Source organism: Taeniopygia guttata, chromosome 5, assembly GCF_048771995.1.
Source record: "Taeniopygia guttata chromosome 5, bTaeGut7.mat, whole genome shotgun sequence".
Lineage (NCBI taxonomy): Eukaryota > Metazoa > Chordata > Aves > Passeriformes > Estrildidae > Taeniopygia > Taeniopygia guttata.
In genome coordinates, this window is record NC_133030.1 from 26,569,725 (window position 1) to 26,595,166 (window position 25,442).

The 25,442-nt window shown below is 41.3% G+C and overlaps 1 protein-coding gene across 3 annotated transcripts in view; it reads left to right on the forward strand.

Moving 5' to 3' along the window:
• The window catches only part of AMBRA1 (autophagy and beclin 1 regulator 1), a 124,489-nt gene that overhangs the window by 7,400 nt on the left and 91,647 nt on the right, over positions 1–25,442 (forward strand). For 2 of the 3 annotated variants that reach the window (XM_030274256.4, XM_030274257.4), the window contains exons 2-8: positions 2,836–3,104; positions 3,359–3,417; positions 4,151–4,334; positions 4,990–5,162; positions 5,943–6,009; positions 6,580–8,039; positions 23,426–23,512. In XM_030274256.4, the coding sequence (XP_030130116.4) occupies positions 2,970–3,104; positions 3,359–3,417; positions 4,151–4,334; positions 4,990–5,162; positions 5,943–6,009; positions 6,580–8,039; positions 23,426–23,512 (2,165 nt within the window). In that variant the 5' untranslated portion in view covers positions 2,836–2,969. The remainder of the gene's footprint in view (positions 1–2,835; positions 3,105–3,358; positions 3,418–4,150; positions 4,335–4,989; positions 5,163–5,942; positions 6,010–6,579; positions 8,040–23,425; positions 23,513–25,442) is intronic. The other variant, XM_072929950.1, reaches the window with a different exon arrangement.

Genomic DNA, 25,442 nt, shown 5'->3' on the forward strand with positions numbered 1-25,442 from the left:
ATCACATTCAGGGTATCAGCTAATCTTGCAGTTGTTGGACACTTTTGGTCATCCTGATTAAGCCAACCATCCAAATCTCCCTCCCTCCCCACAAAAACAAGTAAACAAAACAAATTCAACAACAAGAAGAAAACGGAACAATCCCAATTCCTCTTTAGGTGGTCAGCTGTTTATCAGTTTTGATAGTTGTGGGTATTTGTAATAGACACTGCTACTGAATCAGTCCACCAGGCACCTGAACAGATTTTATCCAGTGAGCTGCAAGTTTTATTTATGCTGAGTCTCAAGAAGTATTTTCAAACCCCCTGCATTTAATTTTAACTTTTTTGGTCAGATGGCTAATGAGTAGCTGTAAATACAGTTGGTGCTTCAATGCTTTATCTGCTAATGGTATTTAATAGCATGCATGCTGTCATTATTCAACTTACATTTGAACAAAATGTTTGGAGTTGGTGGGTATCTTTACTATGTTAGAGAAAAAATTCACTCACTTCTAACACCCTCACAAAAAAACCCTACACAAACCAAAAGACTAAAGGGAAAAAAACAAAAACCCCACACCAAAACAAACTGAAGCTGAACACATAATCCAATAGAAAGGTTAAAGTCTTCCTGCTAAAATGATCAAAGATAATGCCAGTGTTCACTTCAGCAGTGATGTGAACACTGTAGTGCACTTGCCAATGCTGCACTACATCTGTTTCTTCATTTGAAGGCTCTGAGTTTCTTTGCCTGTCTGAAGTGTTGCTGAATGTGTAACCAGGTAGAGGAGCAGTTATTGTGTTCAAGCTAATTCAGAAAAAGGATAAAGTTTGGCTCCCAAAGGGATACTGGAATCTCAGCATCACTCAAGAAGGATAGATTCAGTGTTTTCTGAAGGGGTCCCAGCTTTTAAAAATGTTCAGCAGGTTGATAGGGTCTGTGAAAGGCATTAGAGCCCTGGGTGTTTCCTTTGTTTACTTTGAAAATGGAATAAAGACATGAGTCAGAAGAAGCTGAAAAAATGAGGTACAGTCCCTGAGGGAAAAACATGAAGTTAAACACTCAGGCTCACATATGAAGTGTTCGTTATAGGCAGATTAGTTGAATAAATTAGGACACACATGAGAGATTTAGATAAGCTGTCTTAAGGTATGCACTTGGTTTTATATAGTGGAGATGACTTGGTCCTTCAATAGGGTGAATACTAAAACTTCACTGACTACAGTTGTAGGAGTTATCTCCCCATTTATTTTACAATATGTAAATTTGTACATGGCATAAATAAACTTAAAGTTGTTTGTTAAACCTCTTGTTTTCCATGTTGCTATTGTACTTTAGGGAACATTGGTTCTGATAGTACTGAAATGTTGCTAGGTTGTCAGAGCTTGTTCTTTCTCATGAGTGATTGTTATCCTGCTTGTAAATTACCATGATCTCAAGTTATTTATGTGGTTTGTCCTTCACAGCTGTTGAAAGGCTGCTCCAAAGTTTAAATCTTTTCAAACTTCCAGCTTATTCCAGCTGCAGGACCAGTCTTCCACTGGTGTCCTGTTTATGTGTTTATTCTTGGGTTGTTGTAGTCCAAATTCCTTGAATACACCCATATAGAATATTCAGCTACTGTTTTCTTAATTTTACTAGATTAAGGGTTAAACTAGATGTACAGTTTCCTCCTGTAAAAGTAGACTTTTTGTTGCCTGTATTGTTCTGAGTTGTCCCTCTCCTCCATTCTGCTTACCATTTGAATCTTGTCATTTCTGAACTTGGGTGCCTGCGGCTGTTTGCAGAATCTGGATCAGGATTTATCAGCATTTAGCTAAATATTTTTAGTTTAGGGATTCCTGTATTATATTATGCTTTTGGATGTATCTATTCCAGTTATCCTTCTAGCTTTTTTAGATCTGGGCTTTTTTAATCTGTACAGTTATTTTTAAGAATTCTCATGAATATATCTTTAGTTTTTATGTTGCTTTCCAATAAGGCTTTGATTTTGTAGAATAATTCCTACCTAAAGTTTTGGCTACCTTTCGCAGATTCTCAAAAGGAGGTTTATGTGTACCATGGAGTTCAGCTTCTCTAAAATACATGATCCCCATGCTGTTCACATTAAGCATCAGGGAATTTCCATCTAGCTCAAAATTCACTGTGGAAAATTTCCTTTCTAGGAAGATGAAGGTCTTTACTTGTTAATTACTTCAGTACAATTTATTTTACTTCTACAAATAAAAACTAGTGTGCTTTTTTGGAACTAATTTTCCTGGTTTATCTCTATAGACAGCTCCTCTCTATAAGCTGCAGCTGTCTTAAATGATCTGTTCAGGAGAGGTTTTTTAGGGAGAGTGGGAGGAAAGAAAATACTGCTACTAACCATTCTGAGTTCTGTCATTTAAAAATTTGTCTCTTGTGCACATAAACCTTTTTTCTTCTTTATGTGTTTTTTTTTCTTTTTAAAATTGCTATTTCCTTCTCTATTTAATATTGATGGTTTTGTTCAGTGTAACATGAACTGAGTCAGATTTGTCTTTAGATCTTCATGTTATCAAGAGATGGCAGAGTAGTATGCACGCTGCTGGGATCAGAAGGTAATAGCATTGCAGCAGAGCTTCTTGGTTTATCTGTTCTAAGAAACTTTTCTCAGAGCTTTTTGTGGCAGACTCCATTGTATGACAATGACACCACTGAAAACTGTGACTTGGTTTTTTTTTGGGTTTTTTTTTTGTTTGTTTGTTTGGGTTTTTTTTGGTAGACATATTAAAGCTTTCTTTTGCAGCTCAAAGTGTTCCAAAAGCATTATTCTTTTTCTGGGTAGTCAAGGTAAAAGCTGCCTTCCTTATGAGTCTCTTATCTTTTTAGGTTTCCATGAAGATAAACAACTGAAATGTGGATAGCTTATTTGTAGCTTGGTGGTGGTTGTCATCTGGTGTCGGCATCTGGAACCTGCTGGTGTCTCCTCTCAGCCGTAGGTGTGGTGTTGGCAACTGAGAGCCATGAAGGTTGTCCCAGAGAAGAATGCTGTCCGCATCCTTTGGGGTAGGGAACGGGGCACCCAAGCCTTGGGTGCTCAGCGGCTTCTGCAGGAGCTGGTGGAGGATAAAACTCGATGGATGAAATGGGAGGGCAAGGTAAGGTTGTGGGATAGAGCTGCATAGCTTGATCTTGGAATGGGGGAAGGGAGGCAGGGATTTGAAATAAATTGTCTTGTGATTATACCTTTAATGTGTTACACTTGATATGCTCTCTGGCTCTGTTCAGTTCCTGCAGTGATGTGATACTAGATATGTTCCTGCAGCGGGTTCCCCTTGTTGTCTGTGTGGCTTACAGTTAAAGTATGATCATATGACTCTTGCAACACTTCCTGCTTTGTTGGCTTTTTCAGAAAGTTGAGTTACCAGACAGTCCACGCTCCACCTTCTTGCTGGCGTTTAGTCCAGACAGGTAATTAACTCCTAGTTCGTTCACTGTTTCAGCAGTCTCCCTACACTTACAGAAGTGATGGAGGCTTGTGCCCATTGAGTTGTCCAGTCCTGAACAGCTGAATGAAATTTCTGGTTCCTGACACGCATGGGTGGAACATGTGCACCTTCCTAGTCTCACAGCTTCATAGCTGGTGTTTAATTTCTGAGGTACCCAGCTGATACAAAGGTCTAAGGAAAAAGGATCTGTGCAGGCACCATGGGATTTCATAAGAAACTAAAGGGAGTAAAGGATGTTTTAATACAACATGCCCAAATGATGTGACACATTCCCTGGAATATCTAAGAATAAAGAACAGAGCAGAATGATGTGTGTATTGGAAGCAGAAATGGAGGTGGGATCTCTCATAGTATCACTTGATTTGACAGTGGTTGAGATGGTGTGGAGAGTTGGGAATATTTATTTGCCCCAGACTGTCAGTCAGGAGTGCCTTCTGAGCTGCATGTTCACTCTGACATTCAAGGTCAAGTTTGTGCTTGCAGATTCAGATGAGCTCATGTTTGCATGGACCCTGAAATCTGGCTACAGAAAGCTTTGTGACATTGGAGCAACAGTAGCCTCTTAACCTTTGAGCTCTGTGTGGGAGAGCTGCTGGGTTAAGTGTGAACAGACCCTGTTGAGATAAAGCTAACCATGGTCTAATTTTGCTTTATTCTTTTCATGCTAATGTTTGTCATACCTTCTGCATTCCCAGGACCCTAATGGCTTCCACACACGTGAACCACAACATCTACATCACAGAGGTGAAAACGGGCAAATGTGTTCATTCCTTGGTTGGACATCGCCGTACTCCCTGGTGTGTCACCTTCCATCCCACCATCCCAGGCCTCATTGCTTCAGGATGCCTAGATGGGGAGGTTAGAATTTGGGATTTACATGTAAGTCTTTTCTGAAATGTATGGTTCTTTGATATTTGGTGGGTGGTGACTTTTTCAGCTGAGTTTGTTTTCCACATGTTACTTGGTAAGACAGGTGTTTGGAAGCTTTTCTGAGACCTGTGTGTAAAAGCATAGAACAGACCGTAGTTGTCCTCTTCTCTCTAGAGAGGAGGTGACAGATTCTTCATTCAGTCCTGCCAGTAGGTCATGCTTCTTAGCAGCACCTGTTTTATTGATTGCAGTGGTACAGGTAATGCTGGAGAACATTGTGCAAGGTGCCTGTTTAGCCTTTGTGAGACATGCTGTTTGTTATTCCACTGAACATATCTGAACTGTTCATTATAGAAGCTGCTGCTCTACCCAGTTTGGTAAATAGCATAGAGACGAAGCGCATGGGCTTGTCTGTTTTTTTTTTTTTTAAATGAAGCATTTTTACAGGCTGCTTGAGACACACCTATAAAAATACATCTGTGATCATTGTTTCAAGTAGTGTTACATTTTAGACCTGGCACATGACCTTGTATGGGATCGGCTATTGTCAAGACAGCTCCTCACTTGAAATGCTCTAGGCAGGCTGGGAGGCATGGCAAGTACATGGAAACTTAATGATAGCAAACGTGTTAAACTGCTTGTGGTTCTTGACTCCTCACTCTAGGGTGGAAGTGAGAGCTGGTTCACAGATAGCAACAATGCCATTGCATCACTTGCTTTTCATCCTACGGCTCAGCTCTTGTTGATTGCCACTGCCAATGAGATACATTTCTGGGACTGGAGTCGTCGGGAGCCTTTTGCAGTGGTGAAAACAGCCAGTGAAATGGAGCGGGTCAGGTGAGCTCCTGCTTCTGGGTGAAAAGAACGCTTATGTGTGAAAAATGGTCAGGTTTAGAAAGTGTATGTAAGGTTCCTCTGGGATGCTGCACCCTCTGTGCTCAGGCAGTGAAGTGTTGCTTGCAGCTCCTTGATTCAACTGGTAGAAAACCAGTTCTGTGGTAAGAAAGAAAAAGCAATTGAAGTAATAGATCAACTTAATTGTTCATTTTTGTAATAGGGCATAGGTCCATTAAATGTCCAGAATCTACTTCATGTTGATTTTTAAGCTTAGTAATTAAACTTGTCAGCCATAAGGATGAGAAAACCCAGGAACTGCTGGAACAAAATGCTGAGCTATTACTTTGGCACACTTGTTGAAGAAACTGGATTGCTGGAAACCTGATTCCTGCTTTTGAGCAATTTAAAATAAGACAACAATGTGGCATCAAGGCATGTTAATCTCTCCCTTTGTACCAATTCAATTTTGAAATATAAACACATGTATTCATTTAAATTTTCTGGCTGTTTCAGTTGATGCAGCAGTACTTACTTCTAGCTTTTAACTTTGGTGTAGTGTTGCTGTGGACTGTAAAATAACTGCAGTCTTCATCTAGATAGGTACATTTTCTTCTTAATGCATAAACTGTTTGACATCCTTCATAAAAATATGATGGTAATGTAGTAAAATTCTCATTACAAACATGTCATATGGGGTTTTCTTCCCTGCTGTGTTCAGCTTCCTGTGTCAATGTGGAATGTGAACTGGTGATTGATATTCTGGCACTGCTTTTGTTTTAGGCTGGTACGGTTTGATCCCTTGGGACACTACTTGCTCACAGCGATAGTTAACCCTTCTAACCAGCAGGTAAGGGGAATGTCAGGACTTATATTGACTGGCTAGTTAAAAGGTCCTCTATGTACTTTAGCCCTAGTCTGTTTCTAAGCAGACTTGTGCTTTCCTGAAAACCTGAAGTCTCCTTAAGCCGAGTTCTGTCTGACCTCGACTGGTGATTATGTGTGTGGCTGATAAAGTGCTTTCCGAAATGTGTATGTTTTGCCCTCTCTGTCTCACTAATGGTAGGACAGAGGTCTCAGTGGTCCTGTTCTTTCAGTTCTATTGTGACATTCTTTTAGATTTGAAGCTATCCTGAGGTATCAACAATTCTCCCCTCAGCTTCTGACCCTCAGACACTGATACTTCTGTTTGTATGAACAGTGTATTGTGAAAGCTCACTGGGCTGTAGAAAGAGGTTGTCTAGATCCATAAAATGAACTTAGAAATAATCTCAACTAGTTTTCTCTAAGTCAAGGCCTTTAAGAAGGGACTTATCACATCCTTTCATCTGTCTTGGCTGGTAGCTGACTTTCTGCTGTTTATTTCGAAGTACAGGATTTTGCCTTGAGGTGACTGAACTTTGCCTGTTTCCTTCTGCAGAGCGATGAGGAAGTGGAAATCTCCGTGGACAGCACAGAGATGCCGCATTATCGTCAGCGCGCTATCCTTCCGTCTCAGCCTGTGAGGCGCACACCCCTCCTCCACAACTTCCTGCATATGTTGTCCTCCCGCTCCTCTGGCATACAGGTGGGAGAGCAAAACAGTGTTCAAGACTCTGCTACCCCATCCCCTCCACCGCCTCCACCACCACCACCTCCGCCTCCAGCCAGTGAGAACACAAGGGCATCTGTCTATAACAGGCTCCGGGAGCGAGTCAGCTATCCCACAGCAGAGTGCTGCCAGCACCTGGGGATGTTGTGCCTTTGCAGCCGATGCTCTAGTACAAGACTTCCTTCTTCTCTCTTCCCACACCAGGAAAACGCACCCTCCACGTCTTCTGGGGCCACTGGCACTTCCTTCTCCTCTGTGCAGACAGAGCCTTATCAACCCCCAGAGCAGGCATCCGTAGCGCAGGAGGAGCAGGGGATACTTAACAGGCCCTCTGCTTTCAGCACAGTTCAGAGCAGCACTGCTGGCAACACCCTGCGCAACCTTAGCCTGGGCCCCACACGGCGGTCCCTCAGCGGGTCCTTGGCAGGCCACCAGTCCCGGTACCAACAGTCTGCGAGAGAGATGGCTTCAGGCTTGGGTGGGTCTGACTGGTCCAGGACAGTGCTGAACATGAGCTCTCGGTCCGAGCTGGAAGCCATGCCTCCCCCTAGGACCAGTGCCTCCTCTGTGAGCTTGCTGTCCGTGCTCAGACAGCAGGAGGGAGGTTCCCAGGCATCAGTCTATACCTCTGCAACAGAAGGGAGGGGCTTTCTGGCCCCAGGGGCTGAGGTGAACAGTGGTAGTAGTGCTGGCCCAAGCAATCCAGCCAGCATTCGTAATGAGCTCCAGTGTGATTTGAGGCGATTCTTCCTGGAATATGACCGGCTTCAGGAGTTAGATCAGGGGATTGGTGGGGAGCCTAGCCAGTCGCAACAGGCTCAAGAAATGCTCAACAACAACATTGAGCCTGATCGACCCGGTCCCTCCCATCAGCAGACTGCACAAAGCAGTGAAAACAATTCCAATTTGTCCCGGGGTCACCTGAACCGCTGTCGTGCTTGTCATAACCTGCTGACCTTTAACAATGACACGCTGCGCTGGGAAAGAAGCACGCCTAGCTACACACCAGGGCAGGTCCAAAGCACATTTGAGGGTGTGCCTCCACATACCAGCCAGGTGCAGCCTGCAGAGAGAACCGAGGGCAGAGCTCCTGCCTCTAGCAGACTGCAGCTGGGCAGCTCTTCCACCCCGCAGGAGGAGAGGACCGTGGGAGTGGTCTTTAACCAGGAGACGGGGCACTGGGAAAGAGTTTACAGCCAGTCGGCTTCAAGCAGACCTGGGAATGTATCACAGGAGGCCTTAAACCAGGAAATGCCTGAGGAAAGCTCAGAGGAGGATTCACTCAGGAGGTAAGATACATACTTGCCCTTCCTCCTCTATTTTACCTTAAACCTTTCCCATCTAGTCTGAGGTTTTTCAACATTTTCAGAGTTAAAAACCTTTTCTCATATGGCCATGTGCTATTCATGTAGATGAAAGTAGAGATGTTGATGTGTTCATAGCTAACATTGTCATGCTGGAGATGTGTTCTGAAGATTGTAAGGGCAGAGACTGGACCTCTTAATGGTAGTACAGGCAGGCAAAAGGATGGGCTCTTTTATCCGATCTCTGGGGTGGACTGTGCTCCTGGTATTTCCAAGACCCTGCAGAAGCATGGAAACTCAGGATGTGTTAATGCTGTCCTTTGTGCTCCTTGTCACACACCCTATCATCATGTGCTATGCATGGAGAATCTGCCCAGGATTGGCATGGAAAACTGGGCATGAGTAAGTTGTTAAGTTAAAAGGGTGAACAATAATTTCCTCAGGGTTGCCCAGAGAGGGAAAAAAGTCAAAGCTCTGTGTCAGTGGTTTGAGTATATGCAGTTGGTTTGCCGCTGATAAGAGAGGTTAGTTTTGAAAGTGGCTCCTGTTGACCTGAGCTGGTTGGGGACATACTGATCACTGAAAATTTTAGTCTTTGCAGTCTTCTTTTTTAAGAAGGTGATTCTTTTTTTTTTGGAAGGATATTTTTCTTCTGCTTCAGATATGATACAAGAAATTGGATAAGCTAAATTGAACTTGCATCAGGGAAGAGGTGTCCTTTGTGTCAGAGTGTCTTCACTGGCTTGTGTGGATCATACAGCTACATTGGTACTTTGAATGGGGTTTCCACGCTGGGTTTCAGTTTCACATCTCTGTCAAGTGGTTTGTGCTCTCACTAGAGGAAAGGTTCAGTCTTTCTGTTTCTCTGAAACAGATGCTTTGAACTGTAGAAAAGCAAAATTTCCAGGTTGGATGCAGATGTAACTAAGAAGGCTTTGTACACAGGAGTGCCTGAGGAAAGGGAATTCTTTCTTCTGTGCTGCAGATAAGCTGATTATACTGAGGCTGGAACAGTGGCTGCCTTTCTTGTTGTAATTGCATAAAATAAGTGGTGGTGGTCATAAAATTATTCATCAGTTTCTAAATCCTTGCCCCAGTTTTTTTTTTTTTTTTAATAGCTTGCCATAATGAGAGTCTCAAGCTGATGACGTGGGAGCTACTTTTTGGGCATGAACTTACCTACTGTTAATTTAAGTCAGGTATCCTCTTGTCTCGTATTAAAGGGCATAATAGTAAGAAGGAGCTGACAAATTTAGCTTTAAAATGGTACTTGAGTAAGTCTTGCATTATCTTTCTTTTGAAACAGTGGTACATACTTATGTCATCTCCACTGTGTCTCATTTTCTGGGATGAGTCACTGTAGTGTCAGCAGTAACTGGGCAAATAACCTTCTTATTGATTGGGAAGTTGGCATGTATTTGGACAATGAGATATTAGTGGGATATGTAGATACTATCTTTTCTGTGGTAACTATAATTTTAAAATATCCTGAGGCATATCATTGATCCACCCCAGCCTGTAAGAGTCTGACAAGAGTCCTGTGGCTAAATCTCTGTGTCACTTTGCCTGTCGTCCATGGTGGTTGCTGCTGTCTGCTCCAGTGGCTGTAGCATTTATGAAGGGTTACTTGCCTACCTGATCAGCTGAGCAAACAGGTGCTTTTCGCTGAGACTTCTGATTTGGAGTGAGTAGTTTGATGCATGAGCTTAATTCCAGAGGAATTCCTATAAGATGAAACCTTTAGGTTGAAACTTTTCTGGCAGAGGTTGTTGAGAATCTCCTAGGGACTCTTGTTTTCCCAATCTCCTGGTTCTGTTATCAGGCCTTTCTAAAGAACAGGCGCAGCAGGGGTTTCTGCTTCCCTTCTAACTGAAGTTAAGGTTATCTGTAGAGTTCTGAAGCAAGAAGCTGGAAGCAGTGGGCAGTCTGGTGTTAAATGCTTCTGGCAATTTCCTTGAAGTAAAACTTAATTTCCTTTCTTGTTGAACACATAGGGTGGGCTTGGGGCTTTATGAAATCTTTTCCCTTAAAAGGAACCATAAAAGCCATGCAGGCTAGCTCTATGCTGCAGGTGTAATTTTCTGCCATTCTCAAATTAGCTGTTTGTATTTTTCTTTATAGTACATAAGATTAGCTCAGGTGGGTTAGAGCATGGTGCTAATAGCACCAAAGTTGTGGGTTCAATCCCCATACAGGCCATTTTCTGAGCGTTGAGCTTAATCATCCTTGTGGTTCCCTTCCAACTCAGAATATCCTGTGAATCTATTAACAAGTCAGCAAGCACCCACTTACCTGAATTTTACATAGAGTGACCATCTTGTACCAAGCCTTCATGTCTCCCAGACCTAGGGCATGCTTTCACAGGGGGAAGTGCTGGAACCACTCCTGCACAGCAGAGTCCAAAATGTCTGTTAAACTTTGGAGCTACAGAAGCATTCAAAGATGGAGTCTGAGAGTCCTGAAATATAAGCTAAGTAATGCTGAAAGTGCTGACGAAATACAAGGCAGAGGATAAGCCTTCAAACCTGAGGGTACTAGTGGTAACTGCATACACACTTCCAATCAATGTAATTTTGTGCCTGTCAGCCTCTGGTTAATTCTTAGTGTTGGAATCCAAGATGTACTCATAACCTGTTTTATAATTCTGTTCTTCTTTGTCTCTCCATTAGATGTCCTCATTGGGCAATTGAGCTCTATATTCTAAGGTCAGCCGAAAAACGTAAGATAAAAATTGTGTCTGGAAACTGTGCATGTTCTCATTTCCTGTCCATGGGCAAGATTCCTTCCCTGACATGGCTTTCCTAGTTGAGAAGTAGGTTTTGGGGAAAACATTGCCATTGAAGGTCAATTAAGTTAATAGGGTAGTTTAGTGAAGGCTGTTCTTTGAATTCTGTTGATGCAACTATGTCAGCAGGGTAAGGAGAGAATTCTGCTCTTTCTGATGATCCTAGGCTAATTATCTTGGACTGATGACAAAGGCATTAATAAGCATGTAATGGCACTATTCCTACCTAACAGCTCTGGTACCTCTTTTAGGAGAAGCATGTCTCTGAGGGCCTCAGCAATACAAGGTGTCCCATCACATTCAGCCTGGCCTGAAAGCAGTGTGCCATTGAGCTGTGTGCTTCTTGAAGTTGTGCTGGTGAGGCATGAATTTGGGGAAGGTTTATGGTCTATGTTAAGCAAAGGTTCATGAGACTGAGCTTCAGCTTTTCTGAGGTTCTCCATAGTGATCTCATTAAGTCAAATGTAGGGAGTTTTCCCCTGTGGATGTCTTTGCCTCACTTTTAACATCAAAGTGAAAAGAAGCTCAGAAATCTCTGAAGTTGCCATGTAAAATGTGCTGCAAAAAATTGGTCATAGAAGCTGTTGGAAAGATGTGGATGAAGGAAGGATAACTGAGCAACAGATGTTAGCTAAGTTAATTTTTTTATAACTACCTGTTAATTTAAAAATGGGTTGAGGAATCTCAGTGCGGGAAATTATCTTCTAAGTACTTAAAGCCATTGTTGCTTTCTGGGCCCATTCAGGTTGATAATAAAAAGTTGAACAGGGAATGAAAGAGGATTCTTCTAGTCAGCTGCTTATTTGAGAGGAGCTGGTGCCACCTTCTTAAGACAGGGATGCACAGAATTTAGCAGTGGTCTCTGCTGAAATATGTATCAATTCAGCAGTTAATGCTAGGTACGGTGCAATGCTGGCTAATAAAACTGATTCAGACTTTCTCTTTAGCTATTTTAGTATGGAACAAGTGACAGAATTACTGTAGGGGTTTTAGAAAAAAAAAGGAAAATAATTAGGTTATAAATTGATTTTTGTTTCTGAGTTCTGGATGCAAAGAGCAAGTAGCAATGCGTGTCCTTGCTAACATTTCAAACCTTATACAGTGAAACAATTCCTATAAATGGGGAAAAGAAGGAAGAGGAAAAATGTCCTCTATAGATTTAGCTGCTTGTAATGCATGAGAGGGACAATTTTTATCTGGTTTACCTGTTTATTTTGTCTAGAGATTTGAGTACATTACTGCAAATGAAAGGTGTGTTCTGTTCTATTGTCAGGCAGGTTTGCATGAAACTTATGGTTAACAAGGAAATGGTTATCATCCTTATTTTTCCATGAAGAAGCTTTGTCTGGCAATTATACTGAACTTCTCTAACCACTTCACTGCACTCATTCCAGAGGTCAAATTCTGTAGGCTGTGGTATGAGTAACTCTGTGCCTGCATTTTATGAATGCATAATGTTTTCACCTTGCCTCACCAATTTAGTTTGACAGACAAGACACATTATTGAAGTTACCTGAAAATCTGAGAAGTCTTTTGAACCATTCTGAGTGACACTTTTGTCATGCATACAGGCAGAAAGGAGTGAGCATGTGTGAAGTGGGGAAATTCTTGCCTGGGGACCCTTGTATAAACTCCTTTATTTTGTTTGTGAGTGTATGAAAGGCAGAGTCCACTGTGCTGTGCAAATATTTGACCTGTTGAAGTTGGCACAGCTTATCAAAGGCTTTGCTGTATTTTAGTCTGTTGGATGCACTGTGTGCAAGTGACATGTGAAACCATCTTCCCTGGAACCATGTACCAGGGTCCAGGGACAAATCTGTGTCTTTGATTTTGTCAGGTCTCGTTTGAGGACTCTGGTCCTTCCTGCTTTGTTCTTGCTGTGTGATGTGAACCCGGTCACATGTAGTACAGCGACTCCAGCTCATCCCGTTTCTCTTCAGTGTCGATGACCTTTCTGGCCACATACAGCTCTCCTTAGAGCAGCTATGAAGAGAAACACCTAGTCTGTTCCCCTTTGAATTTCTCAGACCTTATTTCCATATTGCTTTGCTGCCACAAGGGGGTAATGTTTCTTTTGCTCCTTTCTGTCTCCTTTCCTAACCTGAAAGTTTCTGAGTTCTTGTTTGGAGGTTAGCTTGAGGACCCTCCCCACTCCTTGTGTCCTGCCATTTGTAGTGTGAACTCAGTATTTTGTTTAAAGTTACGGTGTGTAGATCTTACCGGTGCTGTGGAAAGGATTTTTCTGACAAGCCTTGTAGACTCCATGTGCACTCTGATAGTTTTGGAAGAGTTTATGCTGTGCTGTTATCAGGCTTGGTAAGAAATAATTCCAAAGATGCTTTGTTACTATTACTGAAAATGGTGGGGACAGAGATAAGTAATATCTCAGCAGTTAGTAAGAGACTGGGGTAAGTGGAAGTTATGAATGGATTTGCCAGCAGAGAGAAGAGGTTTGGGTTTGTGCTTGAGAAGAGAAAGCCAGAACTGTGCGGTATGGGAATGATTTCTGTAAATGTTAGCCAGGACACATAAGAGTAAACAAAGACCTAATTTGTCTCTTGCAAGCATGAAGTGAAATGATAGTCTGAAGGTGACATGAGCATTTAAACATGGTAATTAGCATTTTTTATGTGTGAGATGTGCAGGCTGTGGACAAACTTGGTGAGTATTGTTTGTTTGGCCTTTACTGAAAATGGAAAATACAAATTAGTTTTTATCATGAGACTGTAAACATAACCTGAACTATAGGAGAAGCTGCCATGTCTAAATGGGCCGTTGATGCCTATGTGAGCTCTGGGGTAATTACACACCCTTCCAGCTTTGTGTTTTTTTTTCCCAGACCAAGCCTGCTGTCTCTGTGTGGGCAGGAAAAACTCTTTTTCTGAAGTTCAGAAAGTTTGAGCTCTTTAGTATGCTGTTAGTTATGTGGAAAAACAAGTGAAAGAAGTACCTGTTTTCTTGCACAAATATTCCTTCCCCTGCCTTTGCTAGTTTCCTGATTTAAGAATAATGTAAGGTTGCTAGAGCCCTATTCTTCTTCACTGAGAGTTGGTGGGTGAGAAGGATGATGCCTTGTGCTTTCCCTTCTTGCAGTAACTGATAGAGGTCACTCCCTGCTGCTGAGTTTCTCCCAGTGCCTTCGAAAGCTGGACATGTACCTGCAGCCTTCGCCAAACTTGCAGAAAGGCGGAAGCTGCCTTTTCTTTTTCTTGGCCTGAATTTAAATATGCAGCAATGATTGTAGCAGATGAAAAGAAATTCTTTTCCCCATGTTCCTCTTGTAGCAGCTTGACTTGCTTACTAGGCAGGTATAGAAATAACTCCTCCTCAAATACCTTCGTGGTATTTTCCCATTTGAACCACTGCCCTTATTTCACCCCTATTATTGTCCAGGCACAGCAATGAGGAGTTCACCTATAAAATAAATGGGTAAAGTTTATTCCTCTGCAATTTCCAGGCAACAGAAACCTCTTTCCTTACAAGTGTCTTTACTGTGGGAACTGTTCTGGAGTTTCACCTGCTGTACTGTGGCATCAAGGAAGCTTACTGAATTTGAATTAAACTGATGTTTTAGTGAGAATGGTAGAGGTATATGCTTCCAAACTGGCTATTATTTTTGCTTCTTTTGGCATCTAGAGTTGGGGGGGGGGGGGGGGGTGGGGTTGGGGTTTTTTTGGTGGTGGTTGTGTGTGTTGGGTTGTGGTTTTTTTTGTTTTTTTTTTTTTTTTTTTTGTTATTTGGGTGGGTAGGTGTTGGTTGTTGTTTTGGGCAGGTTTTTTTGAGAGATTGTTTGGTTTCTTTGAGAATGCATATATGAGGTGACTGTAGACCAAAGATCTTGAATAAACACAAATTGCTCAGAAGTTTAAAGACAGCTGACTTCAAACAGATAGCTATTTGAGGATAGCATAAAACATATCAGTTCTCAGCTTTCCTACAGAGAGGGAAGAGGTGTGAATAGCTTCCCCCTCTTGAAAGCCATCCTTTGTTAGGGTGTCTGTCTCCTCTGCTGTCTGCACATACTTTCCCTGCAGCCACCTGATCCAGCTGCTGCAGGGTGGGCAGCATGTCCAGACAGGCTCACTTGACCAGGTACAGTTGCTCCTGTTTCTGTTCTTTTACTTATGTGTCTTGAGTTCATGTAATTGTATTCTATCTAGGGGATAATGCTCAGCTTACAATTAATGGAGGTCTGTGACATGCCTAAACTATCTAGCTTATAGATTTTTAGAGCTTATAGTCTGGCTTCAGATAAGTCATATTAAAACAGTATCTAAATTTCAATTTGGTTTTGGTTTTTGCCAAGAAACAAGTTTTGGACAGGCTCTCTGAAATCTCTCTGAAGCTTTCTGTTTCAGGCCTGCTTGCTCATCTAAAAGCTCTTTGTAGCTTTCTTCACTGTGGCGAAGAGCTGGAGATGTTGGCATTGTAGTGTGCCTTTTTATTGTAATACAACCCTGTAATTTTTAGGTGTGCATTCAATTTACATATACTTCATGTGTGCACTCACTCTTCATGCTCTTTGAAAATTCTCACTATGTGGTGTTTCTGGGGACAAAGTGCCTGTATCCAATTATTTGCTCCTTATTGCAGAGTCTGGACTGGAGAACTTGCAGTAGGGCAGGATTCATCTAATCTGTTGTCCCTGGAGCAAGAGGAGAGAGGGAGACCTGTGATTTGGCTCAGTAACACAACTGTAACCAAAAGAGTGATGACTCTAGATTTCTCCAGTTGAGCTGTTCTGGTCTGTTGAATAGCTAACATGCATTTTAAACATTTTCCACATACATATTTAACTGATTGCACCAAATTGCTGTTTGCATGATGATGTAAGTGACCTCCTCCCTTGCTCTTCTTGAGAGAGCACCTGCTGAAACTGAAGGCTGTAAATAAACAGGGTTCTATATCTGCCAGGAAACTGACTCATTTTTTCTGCTTGAAATGCATTAGTATGAAATCATTCCCTTGTCTTCCTGAAATGGGAAGGCTGGACTAAGTGACTGAACTATGCTGCCAGTCATTTGTTGACCTGACTTTCTTTTTTACTCCAGAGTGAACAAGAGCATTTTAAAGGGATTGCTTGATTTGTAATAAGATCTTTGTTTTCATAGCCTTAGAAACCTATGGAGATAACAGTATGGCTTCTACCCCCTCAAGAAAGACACCTCCTCTTCAATTCCCTACAGAGAAACATGACTTGTATGTAATTATCCCAGAAACTGACGCAGATCTGTGTGTGGGTAAGCAGAGATTTCTGCTGTCCACAGAGTCTGTGGTGCTGGGAACTCCCAGAACAAGGAGAATTTGAAGCAGTCATACAGATGAAGGTAGGCAGAAGAGTCCTCAGAAGAGTAAAGCTGTCTGCAGACTGAGAGAATTCAGTGTGTTGGCTATGTTCTGGCCATGCTTTTAAACCTTATGATAACTAGAAACCCATACCCTCTAGCTGAATTTTCGTTTGATGGTGTGTTGTTAAGGGTCTAGGTGGAGAAATGTGATGTCTGTCTTCGGCTGGGCATGGGTACCTGCCCCATCCTGAGCACTGGTGTGAAACTGCCACTGTAGAGCAAAATAGCATGTGCAGTAGCTTGAACTGATTTTCATTTCTTCTCCCTTCCTGTCCCTCAAGGATTTTGCCCCTGCAGAATGGAAGTGCAAGGTCTTTCATTGTTCTTTTTATGTTGGAGCTATTGCCAAAACTAATTAATGCTGCTTGCTGTAGCTGGTCTTGACCCTTTTAATGTCTGTCATGGATGTGTGTTCCCTCTTGCTTGTTGAAATTATGAACTAATCATTCCCCAGATGCTGTATGATGAGGACCTCTCCATAATGCTCATTCATATTTTGTTCTGATGCATGGCCTTTTTCAGCAGGTGAAGTAATAGATTAACAGTGCAGCCCTGAGTATTAAAAAGAATCTGTCATTTTCTGTAAAACAACTCATTTCCCTGTGGTGAGCTCTAAAGTGTAGTTCCTGCAGCATTAGATGGTAAATGGAAATTGGAATTCCTAGTCCAAAAGGAGAGGTGCAGTAATAGCACAATTCATTATGTAGTATTACTTTCTAGTTAAATTGAAGTAACTTTAAAGGGTTAATTAACCATGTTTTTCTCGAAACTCTGCTCCCCATCTTCTAATTAGGAGAACTCAATTCCCAGTGCTCATTTCTGCTGCTCAAACTCTTACTGACACTTCCTTGTTTTCTGTAATTGTGCACTTTTTCTCTGCATTCCTTCCCATCTTGGCTGAAGACCTTAAGTGCTGTCTCTTTTCTGAGAAATCCTTACAGTTTGTTTTCTACAGGATTCTTGCCCAGAATCAGTGAAGGGGAAACAATCACTTTCTGTGATAACTTCTGCCTTATATCAGACCTTCTCCTCTGAACAACTCTTCACCTCCAGCTGGGAAGGATGTCTTCTCTGTCCCTAGTTGCACCTTCAGAGTTAGCACAAGTTCTTTTCCACAAGCAGGCCAAATCGTTTTACAAAGGCTGTGTTTAGAACTTGTCTCTGATCACATATTTATATCACCATATACTGCATCTTTGCTTTCCCTAAAAAAAAGGAAATTATTTTGTAAAGGCTGCTCATTGTATGTAATAACTTTAAAAAAAAGGTGACAAAAAGGATGCCTAACAGGGTTTGGATAGAAAGGCAGCCACTAACTTTACTTCCTCACTGAGAATCAGTTCGGCACAGATGCGAACAAGGCTATGGAGGAGCTCACTCAGAACTGCAAAAGTGACAGTTGAGGTTTTAATGAGTAGTGATATTCTCAGGTTATTTATCTCTTGCAGATGATTGCAACATTCTTAAGAAAAGCTTGATCCTTTTGTTTGACTATATTTTCTATCTTCATTGTCTGTTTCTGACCTGTCTTAGTCCAGTCTTGGTGCTAGGCTAAATATGTCTAACCATAGCCATGTGAAAGCTGAAGCAGCCTAGAAATGTTAGCTTAAAGGTATCCGAGCATATTATGTTAAAAACTTAATTTTAGAACTCATTTTTTCAGGCAATCTTTAGGACTGCATACTGATTGCTTTTTTATTTTAAGCTTGAATATGAAACTGGTGAAGAGCAATAGTGTTTTTCTGTTTGACAAGGACTAAAAAACTTTTATGGAAAATGAAGCTGTGGAACAAAATGCTTGATGGTTTCTGCTTACGTGATTTCAATTTACTTTTTGAAAGTAGGAAACACAATACAGATGTCTGAAATAATTTTTTCCTATTCCTCTGAGAACAGGGAAAGAAAGAATATCCAAGCCTGTGGATTGGGTTGCTTCAGATTTTTATTTAAAATATTTTTCTAGTGCTCTGTCAAGGCTATAATTGATCTCCAGGAATAAGGTTTGAGGGAGGGTATTGGTGTTATTGGACACTGAAGAACATTCAGCTATTTTCATGCTTTAGCTTTCTCATTATCTTTAGGTTATGCATTGCCTGGCTGTAAGAGGAAGATGATTGAAGGGAATCTAGTTTTAAACTGTTGCTATTCTTTACCTTCTTAAGAGAAACCTCAGGAGCACATTCACAGGGATGAGTGCCCAGGGGAACTGAGTGCTGGCTGTAAATTGGAGGGCTGAAAAGGAGATGTAATATGTAGTGTGATAATTTTCACCTCCGAATGGGCATTATGCAATATAAAAGTCTTTTCAGGGAAGGCATAAAATGAGGGGAGGAAAATCAGAGGCTGCCAAGAGTTATCAATATACTTCTCCTTCAAAGGGTAACTAGCAATTTTCTGTTTTAAGCTCTTCTCATAGCTGAAGGCTGGGAGTAGGGGAGGGGTAGGGGTGATTGCTGTCCTTAGAGTGCTTAATTTTACTGGTTTGCCCTGGTTGTTGGTGTAGAGCAGCTTAGGAGGATAGCAGCTGACTGAACACCCCTTTGATTCTAAGGCAATAACCTCAATGCTGTTTGTTAACACCTCCCTTTTGGATGGGGAGGAAAACCCTTCCCTCAGTGTCTCTTGGAGTAGCGTTACTCAGTAATGCTTATGCTGTGACAGCAAATCTAAGGTGTGGTGTAGGGCTGCTTATCCTTAGAAACTTACTGAAAAGTTAAATTTGCTGCAGTTAAGTATCTTCTCAAAACCTGCTGAAATGAATCACTCTGTCCCAAAAGGCTTTGGTGCTGGTCCTCATCCCCATGGGGAGATGGAGGTATATAGTCCAGTGGACTATGTGCTATGAGGAGATTGCTTTGTGGGCTTTTTCCCCTTGAACTGTAGCTTCTGGCATTCAGCTTCATTTCTGAAAATTCTCCCTTTTCTGCTTGTAATGTCTTGTATCTTTGCAGTCTTTCCCTTGTCTAGAAGTGTCCTGTAACTTGGAGTCTACTTCCTTTCCCCCTTGCTAGTGATTGCTGCAGACCTGAGTTAATAGTGCAAGTGTAGAGTGGCTGTTCCAGAGCTGTTGATGTCTGACAGAAAAGGAGTCTGATCTTAATCTGAGAGTTGAGATTTCAATGCTGCTGAACAGAGGCAATTTATATCTTGTAGTAGTTTTAATTAAAAAAATAAACCGAACAAAAACTACAATCCCCCTCCTCCTAATTTAGCAAGATGGAACAGAAGCATCTCTCAGGGTGAGCAGAGTTAATTTTCATCATTTGCTGGATTGACTGACAACCTGGAGGATGATAATGGGTGATTTTTTTTTTCCCGGTGAGCGGGGGAAGAGAGTAGAAATTGCAGTTTTTCTGCTAATTGTACTTTAGATGTCATTTGTGACAATTTCATATTGTCTAGACAGAGATAGTGGAGCGATTGCTTCCATAGAACCTAGTGTTAGCCTGTTACATATCTGGATAGCAGAAATGGGAGATGTGGGAGGGGAGGAGGTTGCTGTAAGCTGCAGAGAGTATTCAGGAGTCAAGCATGATCTGCTGAAACATTTCAAAAGGAGAGGCAAGCAATATGCATTTCTGTTCTCTCTTTTCATGCTTCTCCATTGGAAACTTGAATGTTTAGTGGCTAACAGTTTACTGCCACAGAGCTACTTCTCTTCATCCACAGATTATGTTTGTCCTCCTTAGCAGAATTGCTCCCAACTTCATGTTTATTGTGGTAAGATATTGGACTACATTACACTTTGGCTTTACTGAAAACAAATAGTTTGTGTCTCTTTTGGGATTTTGGGTGCCAGAAGCTATGAGTGTGACACCAAAGACTTGGCAGAGTATAACATGACTTACTTTAAGAATATTTATCTGCACCTTCCTGAGGGACAGTAGGTTACATTACCAGTGACACAGATGAGACACTTTGATGATTATAACAGTGTGTCTATTATTGAACCCATTTGACAGTACTAAATGCATTTAGATTTTGGGTCTCAAGGGCTAAGTCGAGAATGAGTTAGTTAAAAATGGATTTTATTTGTGCTTAGTACTCTGGTTCAGTACAGCTATTGTTATTCTCTGGAGCATTAAGCAGAAATGGTCTGTCTGGATCTCTTGAGCTTGCTTGTTGCCTTAGTTTGGATTTTTTGCCTGTTATGTGTATTTATATCCTTCTGTTCATTGCTCTGTGATCTGAGAGGGCACAGTTGTAGGATAATTAACATCTACTAATCAGCCTTAAAATCAGCTCTGGCTTTTAGCAGTTACCGTTAACTCAATTAATTATCTTTGTCCACATGATCTGAATGTGGCCCAAGTATGTGGCCTGTGTCCTCAGTATGAGGTAGTGCAGGAGCTGGATTTGTTCATGGCAGGCTTAGAAGGCTCTACTGGAAAGGCCATCTTAACTGAGACCATTCAACTTGGACAGTGCAAGCTCAGAGAGGGTTCTGGGAGTGTGTTTGTATCCTGTTCCTTACAAACCAGTAACTGCTGGTGTTCTGAGCGAGCCCTTCTGGTGAAGGAGATGCTCCTGCTGTAGCATCTTCTGTTTCTGCATGGGATGGAGTTGCAGCCTTTTCAGGTAATGGCACAGGGCTGTTGAAGCCTGGAGGAGGTCTCTTTGCCCAGACACTTGGCCATCCCATGGCTCAGGCAACTGTTGGTTACTAATGTAACCTGTACTCATTCTCATCTGAGGTGCCACGACCCTGTTATAGCAAGACTCTTCAAATATATGTTTCAAGGATCTGTTGCAGTGTAGTGGTGAGAATTATAGATTCCTGAAAGTGCTGTTCCCAAGCCAAGCAGAAGGTCTCCTTTCAGACCCACACCAAGTTACAGTGATGTGTGTCCTGCTCCTGCACCGTTGTGGTGTCCTTCTGCTTAGTATAGGTTTTGATTTCTTTCAGCATAGCTGCTGGATGCTTTCTGAAGGTCAATGATCATCTTAGGCAGTTGCCAGTTTTTTTAAAGGTGAGAAGACAAATATGAGTGGAGAATACCAGCAGACTTCTTTCTAACAGGGTTTGCTGGGCTGTGCAGCATGGACTGGTTGGCTTCTCTTGTGGCTTTGATTTTACTGTGTCACTTAGTGGACAGATGCCGAAGGGCTGGGAAAGAAGGTAGGATGTGTAGTGTGCAGGCACCAAGACTTTTTATAGGGGTGAGTTTGATGATTATTTGTGTGTACATGTTATTGGAACACCATAGGCATTGCTCCCATTAGGAGGAAGCTGCTGTTTCTAGGGTTGTGACCCTGTCAGAATATGCATGCTCTGGAAGCTCTTTCTCCTTGACTAAGTCCAGTGATCAGTCAGGATGTTCCAGTAGGGTGACAGCCTTGGCATACCCAGGTTGCTTGCAAAATGTTGTTTTTGAAGCAGCTTAGAAAAGCAGATTTCTCAAAAGCATGTTGGTATTTCAGTGGCAGTAACCTCTATGAACTCTGACACAGTGGTTTAGAAGGGACCAGCTGCCTGAGTAGGTAGAATATCACTTCTGCTAATTTTATTCTATCTACCTTTCCCTTAGAAGGATTAAAGCATTTCATATATGATGCACGTAATAGGTATACATGTATATCTCACAGGTATAGGACTTCAGGTATACCTCATAAAGCTGTAACACTGTTCATTCTGGATTGGCTCCTTTTTGCACCTATGTAGTTGGAGCAGAAGGAAAGGTTTGGTAAGACAGAATTGAAGCATAAGGACTTTTTGGATATCCAAGGGATTAATAATACCTAGCAGTATTGAATGTTAGAGCTTTTGACTCAATAACCTAGGAACTGGGAGAATTAATTAAACTCAAAGTTTGAGAGATTTAATAACTGTTCTTGAATAAAGCAAATAGTTGCCAAACAGCTTTGTGCTAGAAAGGACAGGATTTCTTGCCTTATGCATAGTCCCAGTACTTTGCAGCAAGTTTCTCGAGCTGACACGTGCCTTTCCAACTGGGAAACTGGAGCAGTCTCTCACTGATTTCTGTATTCTAAATCTATAATGTAAAACTGAAGTAATTTTTTTTTTTTATTTGCTGGAAGACAGTAAAATTTTTTCTTGCGATCCTGATGGGTGAGCTGCTGCTAGGAAAAAAGACTTCTCATTTGCAATTGTGCTGTCTTTATGTGGCTAGAAATGGGAGGTTCGCTGTGGATTTTATCTGGTCCTTCTTCCTTGCTGTCCTGCACTGCAAAGGCTAATGGATTATTATGAGTGTGGGGCTAAGAGTGAAAGATTCAAATCTTTCTCAACAGCTCTGTGTGTGAGTGATTAGAACAGATGTGGTGTTGGACCTCTTTGGCTTTCAAACCACAACTGCTTTCATTAAGTTACAGACTGGAAAACAAAATTTAGCAGGAGTTATGAGGTAGAAAGACTTGAAAGGGAACTCGGCAATCTTGTAAACTGAGAGTTGTTTTTTCCACTTTCTGTACCTGCCCCAAATCATCTCTCTTGTGTTAATCTAAGGGCTGCAACGGGCCATGAGTCAGTCTTGAAACAATGATGTCCTCTGGTTTATGACAGAAGCTGGACAGTGGTACATGTAGAAGTCAGGGTGGGGGACATGTTCCTGCTATATACTTTTGATTTTGCTGCCTTCATGACTCAGTCTCATTTCTCATATATTCAGGCTGTCTGGCTGCATTTGCATACATTTATTTCTTGCGTGAATATTTGGTATTTCTCCCTGTGGCTGATTACAATACAGAGGAAAAGAACACTTTTTTTTTTTTTGTAGTTGAAAACCTCTCTTTTAGAGCCTTGAGACTAAGATTCAAGATCTTATTATGGATAGACACCAGTGGTGCCCCCAAAGTCCACATGTTAACATGTGTGTTCTTTGTCCCCTGCTCCCTGGCCCATTCTATGTGTAGCCACCTTTGAGTAAGTAACAATTTGACAGATGGCCAATACAGTGGTAGTGTTTATGGATCTGATACATTGGAATGGATTGTCTCCAGAGAAGTGACATCTACATCTTTCTCTTGGAACTTGGAAGTGGATATTAGACCACTCTTCTTCCTTACGTGAGGTGTTCTTTCTCCTGTGCAGTGAGAACATAAAACTTTGAATACCTGTGTGGTGAAAACACTTATGCCATCAGTGAGTGGTTCAGTATGTTGCAGAATTCTCTGCACTAATGATAGAGATAGTCTTAAGAGGTTTCAGAAAGTAGGTCATATATAAGAGGGATATTTCTGAATGGTCTTTGATGTTTTAATTTGTTTTTTCTTTCTAGGAGGTTGCTGGAGTCTTCCCTCATTTCATTATCTCGCTATGATGGAGCAGGATCCCGGGAACATCCAATCTACCCAGATCCAGCCAGGTAGGTGCTAAATGCAGTCTAAAGACATTTAAGTTATATATGCAAAAGCATAACTTCAGGATAACTCACTGAAACCTCTGGCAGTGGTTCTAATATTGGACTTAATCTCCTTCTTAGTGACTTGACATGGAGAAAGAGCAAGTGAGCAGATGCTGTTAAGTCTGGAGGGAAATGAGGAAAACAGGAAGGAATTACTGTTGAAGTAAATGTATAAGAATTAATGAAATTATTTGGGATGGAGAACACTAGGTGGCAAACAGGTCCAACAGTAAATGAGCTGTATCAATATATTAAAAATAAGAAAAATGAATTAAAAGCCAAATAGTCTTGAATGCAGTAAAGGGAATTAGAAGTTAGTGTGAGCAGACAACGTGCTTGGAAGCATGAATTTTCTCCATAAATGTATCTGTACAAGAGAGAGCATAGCCAGAAGGTTATGTATACTTAACTAAGAACCAAATACTGACAATTATTTTTTAAAAGTCATGAATCATTGACATTAGCCATAGAAACACCTGTAGTGCTGCTTAATCTTCAAAAGAGGTGGGAGTGTTTCAGAGGACTAGAAAAAGCAAATGTGGCAGTTATCAAAAAGGGAAAGAAATGATCTTTGCAGTTTCTATTTAGTGTATTAAGAAGGCAACAGATGGGATAATGTGACCCAAAGACTCTGTCAGAAGAAATGATAGAATCGTGAACAGCAAGCGGCTTTGGAAACTTTCAAAGACTAAATCATGACAAATAAGCTTTCTTTAGATGGGTTTAGGAAAGCTATGAATGAGGAAATTCAGTAAGTGTAAAATATATCTGATTTAGCCATTTGGGGTACCTCTTGCATTGCTGTGTGAACTGAAGGCACTAGGATTTATCATAAAGAAGAGTACAGGAATACCACTGAAAATTAAATCTTGAGTTGCTGAAGGAGATTTGTTGTTTTGTGAGGTTTATGGGGGAGGTGTTTTCTTCATCATGAACCACAAAATCTGCATTTTTATACAGATGATATTCTTAAGTACAGGTTCTGAAATAAAAGGCCTTGTTGGAAACTGGCCAGATGGTATAATTGTGTTAGTAAATAACTCCTTGCTAACTGTCTCTGTAGATAAAGCCTTATAGAGGTGAAATCTTATATTTGGCTTTTTACCATTTATCGTGAAGAAAGTTGCCTTGTAAAGATAATTCAAAGGCTTAGGAATGATGTAAACAAAACTGTAGTGAAGTGAAAGTAGGTAGAGTATGCTGCCTTTATATAAGATCCTTGGGAAACCAACCTAGATGACTGCTGAAGGTCTTGTCAGAAATACTAATAAATGTAAAAGCTTCTAAATGACAGTTGGTTAAATGGCAGGATTGATTTCCTGGAAAGAGGAAAATTATATTCTACAAATGGTAATTTAAAGCTATTATTACATTCAGGTTAATTTTTGAGTGCCAAAAGCTGCTTTATTGCTGGAAGTGCACCATTCCTTTCTTCTGGAATACCTTGTCCAAATTGTCCAAAGCAGGTAGATTGATAGAGCAGAGATTTTAAGAACTGATTCTAGCTCTCTGGGAGCTGCCTTTTAAAAAAGAAAAGGAGGGCCTGCCTAGGTATCTGAATTTTGTTTTCCCCTTCTGTAGATGTCTGCTGTGATGAAGCTCAATAAAATGTATGAAAATGGATCAATGCTTGAGACATTTCCTAGCATAAGGGGCATGGTCAAAAATATTTTTCTACTTGAAGCCATTTTAGAACTGATACAGTGCTCTTCATGTGGCAGTTCAAGTGGTTTTAGGTTGTGGTAGAAGCTATAGTAGCTTGAGTTTATAAGGAGCTTTGGAAGAAAAGTCCAGTTTCAAAACTCTTCTAAGAGGGTTAATTTGTTCCAGTAAATATCACTCTCATGGAGGCATGATCAGTACCAGCTAGAAGTTTGAGTGGAATAGGATT